The sequence below is a fragment of the Macaca nemestrina genome, chromosome 3, assembly GCF_043159975.1.
Source record: "Macaca nemestrina isolate mMacNem1 chromosome 3, mMacNem.hap1, whole genome shotgun sequence".
Taxonomy (NCBI): domain Eukaryota; kingdom Metazoa; phylum Chordata; class Mammalia; order Primates; family Cercopithecidae; genus Macaca; species Macaca nemestrina.
The window spans coordinates 142,743,827-142,759,275 of NC_092127.1; the positions used below are offsets into that span (position 1 = coordinate 142,743,827).

General features: G+C 37.7%; 1 protein-coding gene across 2 annotated transcripts in view; it reads right to left on the reverse strand.

Annotated features, from left to right (window-relative positions):
* Window positions 1-15,449, reverse strand: part of LOC105463307 (ANTXR cell adhesion molecule 2) — a 154,373-nt gene that overhangs the window by 88,343 nt on the left and 50,581 nt on the right. For both annotated transcript variants that reach the window (XM_011710333.3, XM_011710332.2), the window contains exons 11-12: window positions 11,708-11,786; window positions 1,198-1,293 (exon numbers count right to left, since the gene is read on the reverse strand). In XM_011710333.3, the coding sequence (XP_011708635.1) occupies window positions 1,198-1,293; window positions 11,708-11,786 (175 nt within the window). The remainder of the gene's footprint in view (window positions 1-1,197; window positions 1,294-11,707; window positions 11,787-15,449) is intronic.

Sequence of the window (15,449 nt, forward strand, 5' to 3'; positions counted from 1 at the left end):
TCTACATAATGTGCTTGTAATAAAAGGAAAATTCTCAAAATAAGTAGTAGGCATGATTTGGAAGAGGGCTTCCTTAAGATAATTTTTTTTCTATGAAACCTGAACAATCTAAATTGGATTGCTTGAAATGTGTAGAATGATGCCCCCCCACTAACATGTCCATAACTTAATTACCTGGTACTGTGAATATGTTATCTTGATGGCAAAAGGGATTTTGCAGAAGTGATTAAGGTTCAGGATCTTGAGATGAGAGATGATCCTGGATTATCTAGGTGTGTCCAAACTAATCCCATGGTTCCTTAAAACTGGAGGACCTTCCCCAGCTGGGTTCGGAGTTACAGGGAGATGTGACCACAGAAAAATGTTCGAAAAGATGCAACACCTCTGGCTTTGCACATGGGGAAAGGGGGGTATGAGGCAAAGAATGTGAGTAGCCTATAGAAGCTGGAAAAGGCAAAGGAATGGCTTCTTCCCTAGAGCATTCAGAAAGAAACACATCCCTGCCAACACCTTTTAGTCCAGGTAAACCCAGTGAGACTCATGTGAAAGCTGTGATTAGACAGCTGTTAGATAATAAATTTGTGTTGCTTTTAATCAACATATGTGTGGCAATTTGTTACAGCAGCAATAGATAACTGATACACACCCATATTCTTTCACAGGCTTTATACAAACACACAAGAATGACACAAACTGAAACTCCTCGTCATTACTCCAAAAGTAGCAGTTTAGCTGACAATTGTGCATGACTAATTTCTGAACAAGTATTTTTCAGTAGCAAACAGAGAAGGTCCTGAAATGGCAGACCGTTCAAAGAGGAAATGAATAATTTAATGAGCACTTAAAAAAACTGACAAATTATCAGCTCCTCTCAATGAACCCAAAATAAAACATCAATTTACTTGAATTTCTCTTGCACTTGAAGGAAAATACCCTTTATCCCAACTACCTCCCCTATTTTTTTCTCCCCCTCTTCCCACAAACCTGATTTTAAAGTGCTTTTTAGATGAATTTTTTAAATAAATATTTACTGACCCTGCATGTTTTCTATAATTTATTATAGTAGTGAAGACAAAATTCATTTTGCAAACTGAAACTTTGCTGTTATTGAGTAACATGGCATTTATTCACATTTCAGACCTTACTTTACATTTTTCTAATTTTTTTTAAGTGGAGTTGCAAATCCTTCTTACTCACCACTTTGCAGCAAAGGGGCCAAAACCACCACATCAAACCGATCCCCAGGAGTAGCAGTAACACCAAAATAACAATGATGGCTGCGATCCCATTAGACTAAAGTAGGCAAAAAGCAAAAACAAAGCAGTCAGCACAGCTTATGGTCAAATTCCAAATGTATATATATTTTAAGGAAACACCAGAAAATAATGCAGAAAGTATAATGTCAAACTAGATTTTAACTGTTATTTTAATTTCTTGAAATTCTACAAATTTATCTTCTATTTAATATATATTATGTTTTATGTTATGTTGTTGTGACAGGCAATAATAAACACAAACTTTCTCAAAATGCTGCAGACTCTTTACAAATATATCTGAACGGAACGTAGGAAAAAATCACTAATCAGGATTAGACTGGTCCCTATCTTTCATGTAAGAATTATTTTGGTTCAAAGCATAATTATCCATAGGCAGAATTTAGGCAGAATCCTCCAGACTTTTTGATGGTGAAACACAATCAATTGCATGTAGTTAAATAATAAGATGAATATTTAAAAAATTATCAAGTAGATGACAAACCAACAATGGTTCTTGTTAGGAAATGGTATATACACATCAATGCAAGAATGTAATCTCCTGCATTCATATATCAGATGTTCTCTCACTGCAGCTGAAATATGACCTACACAGAAACCACAGTGGTGTTCTTTCCCTTCCTAACTACTGAGCTCCTCCAGCCTTAAGGCACCTACTCTGGGATCTGTTCTTAAACCCTTTCATATAAAACCAATGTACTCATTTTACAGGATTCATATTAAGTCACTTCATGGAAGTCTTCCTTGGACCCTTTGACTATAAATGCCCCTTTGATTAAATAACTCACATTTCTCTATGCTTTAATCTTTAGTGCTTATTACAATGCAATGCAATGAATTAATTATGAATTTTGTGATTATTTGTTTAATTTATATTTTCTACCATGATTTATTGTAAGCTCTAGGAAGTCAGGGGCTACATCTAGCCCACTTAGCACTGTATACTCCATGTCTGGCATTTAAAAACTACTTACTGAGGCCAGGCAGGATGGCTCACGCCTGTAATCCCAGCACTTTGGGAGGCTAAGGAAGGCAAATCATGAGGTCAGGACTTCAAGAACAGCCTGGCCAACATGGTGAAACCCCATCTCTACTAAAAATATAAAAATTAGCTGGGCGTGGTGGCGGGCACCTGTAATCCCAGCTACTAAGGAGACTGAGGCAGGAGAATCGCTTGAACCTGAGAGGTGGAGGTTGCCATGAGCCGAGACTGCACCACTGCACTCCAGCCTGAGAGACAGAGTGAAAGAAAGAAAAGAAAAGAAAAGAAAACAAAACAAAACAAAACAAAACAAAACAAAACAACTCACTGAGAGAATGAACTCTAAAGAAAAAAGACAGCAAAAGACATGGATACGAAGAAGAATGTTTACTGAACTTTTACTATGGAGATAGTTTCCAAGGGAATAAGAGATATCTCCCAAATGCCTAATCTCTAGGATCCTCAATAATAATGTTTTGTGTGTGTGTGTGTGTGTGTTTTAAGAGAAAAAATTCAGGGAAGAAAAGAAAAGGAGCAAAAGAGAAAGATTAATACTAATACTTTATAGACATTTTCAGGCAAATACCTAAGTAGCCTGCTCTTAGAAAGAACATTCCAAAGTGCATCTTTCTTTACAAAATTCTAAATATTCATGAATAAGTCATGCTACCATCCACAGGCATAAACACATTAAGCTCTAAAATCTAGGCAAACAAGAATATAACGGAAAAAGGATGTCACAGAAACGCATGGAAAACTGTGGTACCCTATGGGAGAAATATTGTCAAATGTATAAATCTTGATCTCACCTTCAAAAATATGGTCTTATGTAAGACAGCCTCTAACTTGACTGTCCATGTACAGAAGGAATACATTTCTCACCAGGCCTTTCCCACATGAGGATCCAGTCACAGCACTCATAGAAATGGCACACCATTTGGCTGTGCTATGCAACTTTCAAAAGGGCTCTATGAACATTTGGTTTCCCCTTTTCTTAGAATTCACACCCGTGTTCAGAAATAAGGACATGCAACTAGAGGCCATGAAACTGCTAAAAATTTAGTGGTTAGTTTGTTTCTTCTATGCATGTGCCAAGAACAAAAAAATCAGAAAATAGCACTGACAGAACATAAAGTAGATGGGCTAGCCCTGATAGATCCTTAAAATTTTTGATTTTTCCCTTAAAAAAATGCCTTCATTAGTAGCATTGACAAAATATTATGCACCTCCAGATACAAATATACATTTATTATTACAATATTATCATATCAACTGATTCCAAAGATTTGTCTTTAAAAAATTTAAAATGGCCGGGCGCGGTGGCTCACTCCTGTAATCCCAGAGCTTTGGAAGGCTGAGGTGGGCGGATCACAAGGTCAGGAGATCGAGACCATCTTGGCTAACACGATGAAACCCCGTATCTACTAAAAATACAAAAAATTAGCCAGGCATGCTGGTAGGTGCCTGTAGTTCCAGCTAGCAAGCTAAGAACGTTTCTACCTTGTTCAAGAAAAGTGACATTTGAGTAGTAAATATTTATTAGAACTTTTTGAGTTCTAAAGAGAGGCATGCCTATGTAAAACTGAGAAGCTTCCAGGTTCGCTCATGATACAGATCTATGTGTAGTCAAATCTAGTTTCATACTTTTCTTCATCTGACTCTTAAGTCCATAGTTTGCAACACGGTATCTGATTACAAGACTGAATTCTGTGTGTTCCACCTTTCCCCAATGTTTATAAAGTTTTGTGCAAAATGAAACTGTTTTTCTTTCATGACTAACATCTTTCTTGCTCTGATAGTGGCTCTGGCTATCAAAACAAACACAATGGGAAAGCCGGAATTTGTACCCAGTTAACTGAGCTGATGTCTGGGACGGGTGTATTTAGGGCCCGTGTCATCTGCATCTAATTTCCTTTTCTTCACTAAAAGCCAGTTATAGAATAAAAAACTTTATTCTGCCAAATATAACTAAAATTCTAGCGAAGAGAATCATAGAGGTATTAAAAACAAATCAGAGTGACTCCTGCCCTTGCAACATAACTATGGGAAAGAGAAATCACTGGAAAGTTTCAAAAGAGCATTAGTTGTTATTGCTGCAATCTATCTAGAAAACAGTGAATTCCCAGCAGCCACATTACAATGAAACAGACACAGAACAGGGAAAATGGGCCTTCACAATTTTGTTTCATGAATTTAGAGTTAGGGAAAGAAAATAGAGTCATGAAACAGATGATTACTTCATTTACTGGATTCTTTTTGGAATATTTGGTATCAGGAATTAGGAAACTATGGCACAAGGGTCAAATCCAGCCAATCTATTTGGTAAGACCCCAGCAAGCTAATAACTTTTTTTTTTTTTTACAATATTACATAAAGCTGAAAAAAATCAAAAGAAGAATATGTTACAAGAAATTCCAATATCAGTGTACATAGTTTCATTGAACACAGCCGTTTACATAATGTCTATAGCTGCTTTTGCACTACAATGGTAGAGTTAAGTAGTTGTGACAGAGACCATATGGCCCCCAAAGCCTTAAGTATGTGTTTACTATCTGGCCTTCTACAGGAAAAATTTGCCAACCTTTGTCCTATATAAATCAATGTAGAATCTGGTTTAAAAAGGCAGACTGTGGAAGTGTTCAGTCAGGGGGTAGGGGAGACAGATGTGGGTTCAATTCTCAATTCTAGCATTTATCAGACTGCAAAACTGGGCAAGTAACAACCTTTCAGAGCCTCCACGCTTCAAGTATCCCTTTTGCAAGGACAGTAAGGACTGAAATCACCTGATGTTACACTCATCAAGCCATGTACCTCTTTGAGGGTTGGGTCCACATAAGAAGAAGTACCTTCTAATGTATTTGGATAAATGTGCACTGAATATTGGAGGTATCTTCCTGTTTTCTCATCTGTAAAATTAACATAATCTGAACAGCCTCCTCTTGGATTATGAGTGTTAAATGAAGCCATAAAGGATTTAGCACATATACAGCAGTGCTGAGCACAGCATCTGGCACTTAATACCTGCTCAGCAAACAGGTTCTTGGTATCGTTATTGCAAAAGAGTCAGAAGATCAGTGATTTCAAGAGAAAAAAAAGGACATCTTTCCATTATTATTATCATCTTTTTTTTTTTTTTTTTTTTTTTTTTGAGACGGAGTCTCGCTCTGTCGCTCAGGCTGGAGTGCAGTGGAGCGATCTAGGCTGACTGCAAGCTCCGCCTCCCGGGTTCACGCCATTCTCCTGCCTCAGCTTCCGGAGTAGCCGCGACTACAGGCGCCCGCCACCCCACCCGGCTAGTTTTTTCTTTTTTGGTTTTTTTTTTTAGTAGAGACGGGGTTTCACCACGTTAGCCAGGACGGTCTTGATCTCCTGGCCTCGTGATCCTCCCGTCTCGGCCTCCCAAAGTGCTGGGATTACAGGCTTGAGCCACCGCGCCCGGCCTCCATTGTGTTTTTAAAAGCAGAGATCCATTTTAAAGATCTTTTGAGGAGAGATGAAGATAAAGGATTGTCTAAATACAAACCCCCCTCAGACTCTAATCTTAAATCTCTTATATCTAAAACTTAGTTTCCCGATTTTAAACTACATATATGGTTACTTTCAATCATTCATTTACAGAATAATTTTGGAGCACTTGCTCTGTCTAAGGACCAGTGGTGGGAGACGGGCAATGAGCACAGCACAAGCCCTGCCATCAACATCTCAAGGCTGGTAAGAAAGGCCCAGAAGCAAACAGGAACTCATAGCTCAGTTCCTAAGGGCCTTAACAGGACTGAGCCCTGGATGTTCCTGAAGCAGACAGAAGAGCTTCTTTATTTGTGGGATTTTAACAAGGACTAATCAATGACTAGAATAATAGTGTTTTACTTTGTTTGGCTTTCAAATGCCTGAGCAAGTAAAAAGCATTATCCTCACAATGAGCAATATCACTAACGGCATTTCACCTGTTCGTGATATGCAAATACGACCGAAAGACTAAATATCATTTAAGTCCAAGCTCCAGGTATTTATCATAATATTACCCACTATACTCTTCTATTTTCAATAGATATTCCATGCACAAATCAGCAGGTGCATCTCATCAGCGCAAGTCTCATTTTTCATATCTATGAAATGGTAATATTACTCCCACAGGCAACAGGTATTTGAGGTTAAATACAAAGCAATGGTTAAATCTAAGGAGAAAAAATAATTATCCTATAATTACTGTCAACATGAAAAAGTGAACTACAGTATTTATTATCATGTAATAACTAGAGGAATAATAAAAGTCACAGGGAAGAGAAGGCTTCAAGTCATCAGCCTTGGCGGACACAGGGAGATCACCGGTGACCCCTCGGACTTTTTCTCAGCCCTGGCTCACCTTGGCCTCTCCCAGGCACCTACTGGTGCCCTCTCTTCACCTTGGAATTCTAACTTCCTTTGTCTTCTTCATTCGGTGCCTGGTCTTCCCAAGTCTTGAGCAGTTCTTTCTCTTATTTCTTCACTTACTCTATTCACCAAGACAGCCTTACCTATTTATTCAGTTTGATTAAACTTTAAACTTCAATCAAATCAGGTTTCTTCTGACTGTGGGTCTTGGATCTCCCTTTTCTTTAAGAATCTACTTTTAAAAATTTGTGACCGGGTGCAGTGGCTCACGCCTGTGATCCCAGCACTTTGGGAGGCCGAGGCAGGCAAATCACGAGCTCAGGAGACTGAGACCATCCTGGCCAACATGGTTAAACCCCGTCTCTACTAAAAATACAAAAATTAACTGGGCGTGGTGGCACACACCTGTAATTCCAGCTATTCGGGAGGCTGAGGCAGGAGAATTGCTTGAACTCAGGAGGTGGAGATTGCAGGGAGCCGAGCTCACGCCACTGCACTCCAGCCTAGCAACAGAGCAAGACTCAGTTTAAATAAATAAATAAATAAATAAATAAATAAATAAATAAATAAAAACTTCTAATCACAAAATATTTCTCTACCTTTTGAAAGGCATTTATTTTTTTTTTTTTTTTTTTTTTTTTTTTTTTGAGACGGAGTCTCGCTCTGTCGCCCAGGCTGGAGTGCAGTGGCCGGATCTCAGCTCGCTGCAAACTCCGCCTCCCGAGTTTACGCCATTCTCCTGCCTCAGCCTCCCGAGTAGCTGGGACTACAGGCGCCCGCCACCTCGCCCGGCTAGTTTTTTGTATTTTTTAGTACAGACAGGGTTTCACCGTATTAGCCAGGATGGTCTTGATCTCCTGACCTCGTGATCCGTCCGTCTCGGCCTCCCAAAGTGAAAGGTATTTAAATCTCCTTTAACTCTGAGCAGTTTTACAGACCCTGGAAGACTATCTTTCTCAAGGCCCTGGGAGCCATTCCTTTGAGATCAAGGGAGATACTGCCCCTATCACACGGTCTCTGTAGAAGGGGAGAAACCTAATATCAGTGGCACCTTGCTCCAAGTTTTGCCACTACCTCCTATTAGGAAGGTAGAAGAAAGTTTACTTTTCCTTTAGGTAAGGTCAATTAGCAGATACTGGTGGCCTATAATTCCCACCATCCTAGCTTTGAAAATTCTCCAGATTTTTGTTTGATCACAGTTAAATTCAATCACTCTTCCCTCTTGCAACAGTCTTGAATAAGGTCTTCCTTGCCTGTTTAATTTTGTCCAGTGCATTTTTTTTCTTTGACTCTATGTATGCCTCCCCACTTCAAAATGACATTAACTCTAAATTCTCCCATTTTCCCTTCCCTTCCTACAACCTCAGCAAAAGTAAAACTTAAATTTTTACTTCCAGCACTGATCACTCACTGAGATGTGAAACTATAGCTACAAGTACCCGCTTGACACTGCTAGCCTCACTTACAGAACATGTCTACAGTGAAAATTCTTCCCATCTCCAGATTCACCTCTCGCTTTGGATGTTTCCAATGGCAGCATCATTCTTCCAGCCCATGAGATTCAATATTTTGGAATCAAACATTCCCCCATAACCACTAGTAAGTCACTTTATAATATGTCTTTCTTCATTAATACAATTTACATGGCTATTTCTAGGACTATTTCTACCACCATCAGTCAATTTAGAAACTAAAGTTTTATGCCTATATTCTAGCATTTGCTTCCTAAAAGCTTTTTCTGTGCCTTGTTTTTATTTTCCTGTCCTTTCTCTTACATGTCACTACTGATTTAATCTTCCTAAAATAGTATGTTTCACCATCACATGTGTGTCCAAAGCCCTTTAAAACCATATTATTATTTATTGGAGTCAGACCTTGTGATTTCTCAAGCCAATAAAACCTGATAAAAAAGCTTCTCACATAGGCTTGCCAGCTAATAATTCTGCCAAATAACAGCATACAAGGAAAAAGAGAAAAGAAGAGAAGAAGCAGGAGGAGGGAGAGGAATGTGAGGAAGGAAGAAGAAAGGACTGAAGGAATAGGGAGAAGGAAGGTGGGAGAAAAGAAAGAAGGAAGTATGGAATGAGGGAGGGAAGAAGGGAGGGAGGGAAGAAGGGAGGGAGGGAGGGATGGGGGGAGGGAAGGAAGGAAAGGATAAAGGAAGGAAGGAAAGGAGGGAGAGGTCGGTCCTGACAAATTAAGTATATTTCCTCAATCAAAGGATATTTTAAAATTAAAATGGGACAAAGAACAATTTCAAAATAAAAGAATTATTTCAAGTTAAATAAATCTAATAATATGAAAAATATAATCCATTTTCTTTCCTTTTTTCGTTTCAGCACCGTAGAATTTGGGAATCACAGCCTGTCGGATGAAACTCTAAATTCAATTCAGTTTTTTAGGTTGTTGATAATCTGGTCTAAATTTTCTATTTCCAATCATTTCTTCCGCTTATTTCTACTCCAGTCAAATGCATCTCCTGTCAATTTCATCAACACATTCCCACCCCATTTGCTCTTTCTCTATAATATGCTCCCTGTCCTCTTTCTTTGCTGACATCCTAGTCTCCCTTCAAGGCCCTGTCTGAATTAGTTCCCCCACAACCATAAAACCTTTCTCTGGTACTCTTTCCCTTCTTGCTCTAAGCTCCTGGAAGCCATTATTTCCCAGTAAATATTATGTGGAATTTTGTTGCCTAATTTATTCCATCCATTTATCAACAACTAACAGCTCCAAAGTTTGTACATACAATCCAGACCTCTCTCAGAACTCCAGACTTGCATATCCAGGGGCCTGACATTTCCACTGCGATGTCCAATAGACATCTCTCGTTCAGCCCCACCACAACTGAACTCCTCGTTGTTCAGAAACTGCTGTGCCTGATGACAATTCATCCTTCTGTTTGGCAAAACCACGGTTGCTTTTGCATAAACCTAATAGCTGCTCAGGCAAAAACACTTGGAACTATTCTTAATTTCTTTCTTTCTCTCACATCCTACATCTAATCTGTCTAGGGATCCCATGGACTTCCCCTGTAAAATATATTCTAATTCAACCCTTTCTCACCATCTCCACTTTGATCACCCCAGTAGGGCCATCCTCCCCTGGGTGGGGAAGGATTCTGGCATTGCTGAAATAGCCACAGAATTGGGCTTGATGTTTCCACGTTTGCTGCCATTCGCAAAGTCTGTTTTCATAAAGCAGCCAGAGTGATCCTTTCAAAACAGTGAATCAAATCATGTCACCTTCCAAGGTCTTCCTGTTTCACTCAGAAGAAAAGTTCAGGTCCTGACAATGACTACATACCCTACAAGATCTGCCCTGCTCCTGACACTCTCTCCTCCTTATCAGAAGGCTCCCACTCTCCCTGACTACTTTCACTCCAGCACACTGGCTCATTGCTCTTCTTGAAACTTGCCAGAGACTTGTCACCTCAGGCTTTGCTCTAGCTGCTCCCTCTGTGTGCAGGACTCTTCCCTTAGATGGTCTGCAGAGCTCACTCCTTTACCTTCAAGTCTTTGCTCAAAGCCTTCCTTCTTAGTGAGAATCACTTTGACCCCTTCTTGACTTTTACAGCTTGCTCCTTTCCCCTCACTTCAACACTGACACACCAATGATCCTTTTTCTGAAATCTCCCCACTCTTAAACCATCTCGAGTCATATTACCCTCACTCAGGAACAAGACCTAGAAAGTGTTCCTTAAAGCACACAACCTATACATCCCAGACGAGTCATTTAGCTTCAGCATCCTTGCATGTGAAAATCATGCATTGTTATAGGATAGGAACAAAGACCTGTTTTCCTGCTTGCATGGAAGAAAGGAAGAAAAAGACGGTTTGGAGGTGTAGAATAGGAAGACGGATGAGGAAGGAATGCCATTTCAGTGAGCTAAACACTGAGAAACTACAAACCACAAATATTTGTAATTTCAACCACATCCTGAGGGACCAGAAAACCAGCAAACTGCAACATCCACAAAACCTACAAAATGCAACAGGCGCTAGAAATGGGAGAAAAAAAAACCCTCCTCAAAAAGCACAAACACAAAAACAAAAAACCTAGCTATTTTCAAAATAGAAGTAGGTGTTGGCAAAGACTTATCCAAGGAGTTAAAAAGTGACCCAAGGGTCCATAAGATATTCCTTTTACCTGAAGCATTGTCTTACAATGAGAAATACAACTACCTCTATATAGATAACATTGAATTGTTTTTGTTTTGTTTTGTTTTGTTTTCTGTTGGAAGGGTGTCTCCTGAATTAGTAGATCAAAATACAAAACCATGAAACCATGAGATGTGAGAAAATGTTTAGATTTAGGATTTTGGTCTTTTGGAGGGCAGGAATTTTTCTTTTTTTGCTTTGATTTATATACATTTTACAAAATATACTCAGAAATAATAACCACATGGTTAGTCCTGTTTAAGGCTTCCTGTTTCTATGTTCAATAATATAATATTAAAACTTTCTATAAATCCACAAAATTAAATAAAAGGAAGAAAATGTGTACTGAATGGAGTTTATATTTCAAAATACTGCATTTAGGCAATGCAAATCAGTAATCTCAAAATATACATTTCATGTGGTTACAAACTAAGATAGTATCAAGCTGTCAAAATCAACCTTCTTATTCAGAAAGCACCAATATTTTAAATGAACAAAATAATAAAGTCACATATTAAGATACAATAATTTGATTTCAAACCATGATAAATGTCTTAGATACTGGAATCTAACCTGGAATCTACAGAAAACATAATTTCTATATTTAATGTTTTAAGAAAGAAAGTGCTTCATTCTCAGATTATTCTCTTACCTTATCTTGATTTTAAATATGGCTTTTGAATTCTATAAATATCAAAATCACATGCATACTACCTTAAAGTTCCTATGAAAGGGAGCTCAACATAAAAAAAAGCAATGTCACCCAAAACAAATTCTATACAAAATTTTTCCTTATAGTGGTCTCCAATGTTATTGTTTGCATCTCCTTTACTGTAGTCTGCAACAGCACCAAAGATCCATAGATTATTTCTGGATGGAATTAATTTTAAAAGATAATCTTTATGCAAACTTTTACTTACACATTCTGTGGCTGTGACAATTAATGAGCCTGAGATGACAGATTTTCCTCCATTAAAGCTCACTGAAACATCAAGAGTTCTGAAAAAGAAATGAAGAAACAATAATTTTATATACAATTAAAACCAGAGGAGTAGGAGATTTTTATTTCCTTACATAATTCAAAACCAGCCAGAAAACATACTTAAAGAATAAGGGTCTTGAACTCCTGACCTCAGGTGATCCACCCACCTCGTCCTTCCAAAGTCCTGGGATTACAGGCATGAGCCACCACGCCTGGCATGGCCAACATGGTGAAACCCTGTCTCTAGTGAAAATACAAAAATTAGCCGGGTGTGGTGGCAGGCGCCTGTAATCTCAGCTACTCAGGAGCCTGAGGCAGAAGAATTGCTGGAACTTGGGAGGCAGAGGTTGCAGTAAACCGAGATAATGCCATTGCATTCCAGCCTGGGCCAACAACAGTGAGACTCGGTTTCCAGAAAAAAAAAAAAAAGAGTAAGAGTCACAGCTTTTGGTAAATTATGCCAGCTTTTTTCTTCCTTAGTTCTAGTCTGTACTTATTAGTAAGGCAAACTTATTAAGTGGTTTAATTGTTTCTTTACAAAGTAGTAACAGAAATACAGACATTAAGAAATTTCTCAATCCAGAAAAATGCCGAGGTTGTTTCAGATTCACAAAAACCTACAAAGAAAGAAAAGCTTTAGATCCCATTTAGCCTATTTTCCTGTCTCTAGGTATTACTACTAAGAATATGAAACTGGAAGCAATAAACCAGTCAAAAATAAAATATAAAGAAAGTGAATATGAAAGACAGCGACAAAGAAAAGAAAGAAGAGAGAAGGATTTATTTGCAGGTATTTGTTGTAGATGGTCCCAAGATATTAAACTATCCCAATGAAGGTACAAAGAAGAGATAATTTTTGTTCCTAGCTAATAAATATTATAGTTAAAATATAGTTCTTATTTTGAAAATATGATTTCAAATTCTAAAACAAGTAATAATCATTAAAATTTCATTAATTTAGATTGATTATTTGGGATTAGTTAGCCTAGAGTTAGTAACTTTTTATTAAAACAATAACTAAAACAAGATATCAAAGGAGAAAAACATGACAAGAGGCTTTGTACGGAAAGAGCTCTTTTCCAAAATAGTTTACAAACGATATTATCATATGATTGGTTTGCAAACAAATCAAAGCCATCCATCCATAGGCCAAGCATGGTGGCTCACGCCCATAGTCCCAGCACTTTGGAAGGCTGAGGTGGGAGGATTGCATGAACCCAGGAGTTTGTTGTGAAAAAACAAAACAGGGCAGTCATTTCTTCAGAATGAGCAATTAGGTTTAAGTTTTCTTTCTTAATACACCACTTGGCCTTCTGTGTTGGAATAGTTCAAAAGTACAGTTAATTAGATGTAAACATCCAGAATTCTCATTCTTTTCTGGATTTAGCTAAACCATTTTTTTTTCTTTTTTTGAGATAGAGTCTCGCTCTGTCGCCCAGGCTGGAGTGCAGTGGCGTGATTTCGGCTCACCGCAACCTCTGCCTCCCGGGTTCAAGTGATTCTCCTGCCTCAGCCTCCCGAGTAGCTGGGATTACAGGCACGTGCCACCACTCCTGGCTGATTTTTGTATTTTTAGTAGAGACGGGTTTTCACCGTGTTAGCCAGGATGGTCTCGATCTCCTGACCTCGTGATCCACCCGCCTCGGCCTCTCAAAGTGGTGGGATGACCCTATCTCAAAAAAAAAAAAAATGGTTTAGCTAAATCCAGAAAATAATGAGAATTCTGGATGTTTACATCTAATTAACTGTACTTTTGAACTATTCCAACACAGAAGGCCAAGTGGCGTATTAAGAAAGAAAACTTAAACCTAATTGCTCATTCTGAAGAAATGACTGCCTTGTTTTGTTTTTTTAATGACTAAGCATAATCAAATAAAATATTGTCTTCCCTAGTTCTTAATTCCTCTACTTTAAAGCATGTGGCCGGAATCATCTGACATGTTGGCATGGTTTTATTTTTTTGGAAAGATAATGTTGATTCATAATAATATGTGATTCTTGCAGGTAATCTTACTGACTCAACTTTAAGGAATCAGTAGACATTGACTGAAGTTGTTTATAATGGGACAGTTAAAATTCACCAGAAACAAACAAGTTCTCTAATGAAGGAAACATTCAAACTTTTAATGCTTAACAAATGAAATGAGAACAGAAGATATAATCTTAAAACAAAGTTTACTCTTTCCTATAGTAGAAATGCATGCTGATATGATCTTGTAACTGACCAAAATAACTGCATTCTCTGAAAATCTCAGTCTAGTATAATGTGGCTGGTGTAAAAAATAAATAAATAAATAAATGAAACTGAGTTAAGTCTCCACAGATATAGAAATCCACTTGATGATATATGATGTATGGAACTGAAACAAGAATATCTTCCTCTTTTTGAGAGTAGTAGTAGCAGCGTGATCAAAATGTAACCATAAACACCACTCACAATTACAGGCAATTGTTGATTTCTTACTAAGAACCAGGCACTTTAATTCATCTTCTCATTTAATTCTCACAGCAACCTACTGAGGTCAGCACTAGCATCATCTCCATTTTGTAAATGAAGAAACAAGCTTAAAAAGGTAACTTGCCCAAATATTGGACTTCACTGACTCTGTACTCAAAATGCTTTCACTTCTACAACATACTACTTTAATCCTCCACATGTATTTTAGGGTCTTATATTTACATTTCTCTCATTAAAATGAATTTCAGTTGAATCTTCCAGCCTTTTACTACATTCACATATTTCTCATGGTTAACTAGAATGGCATTTACTATATGCTAAAGCAATATATTTATTTGTGACTATATATATTTATGAATATGTGTGTATAGATATATGTATGTTTTCTGTGAAAATTTTTCAGAAGCGTTGCAAATATGAAAAACACAGTTACATCAGCTTTTAAACTTTGCTGCTTCTTTTAGAAAAACATTTTTGAAATTATTGGGATGGTATTGGCACCATCATTAAGCTAGTGCCTTTGCCCAAAGCTATGCTACTCCTTTTCTGGCACAGGTTGAGAAAACCACCCCCTGTAATCCAAACCAAATTCTGTGAGCTTTCTTTGCCTCAAGACTCAATGATACATATTTAATGTTTTCTGTCATATTTTATGTCATTTATGTTACCATCTATGGATTGTTATTCCTACTATTACATAACTTCTACTTCTGGTTAGTATGTTTCTGACAGTGGAAACCATACTGTCAGTTACAGAGGCTTTCTTATGGGCCAAGTATTAAAACAACATTGTGTTTACTTAGTTGCAAACATATATGGGAGGCAAGAGAGCAGTTCATTTTTATGTGCCCCAAGGATCTAATAATATTGAAAAAAGGGATTTCGGCAAATCTGGAGTCCTGAGTTTGAACCCTCATCACTCCATTTTTAATCTTCCATTTCTCAATGTGTAAAATGGGGAGAACTGTACCTATTTCAAAGTTGTTTTGAGGAAAAGAGCTTGGTAAAATAATATACATAAAATATACAACACAACACCTGGGACACAACAAGCACTCCATAAATTACTGTTAACACCTGGATATTTGTCTAATGGATTATTTAGAATATCAAGGTACTTTTTAATAAACCTTTTAGATTCGAGCTAAGAAGCAATGTATACAGAAGGAATAAAATCATTATGTGATACCTTTTTTTAATTTAATAAATTTCTATTCTGCTT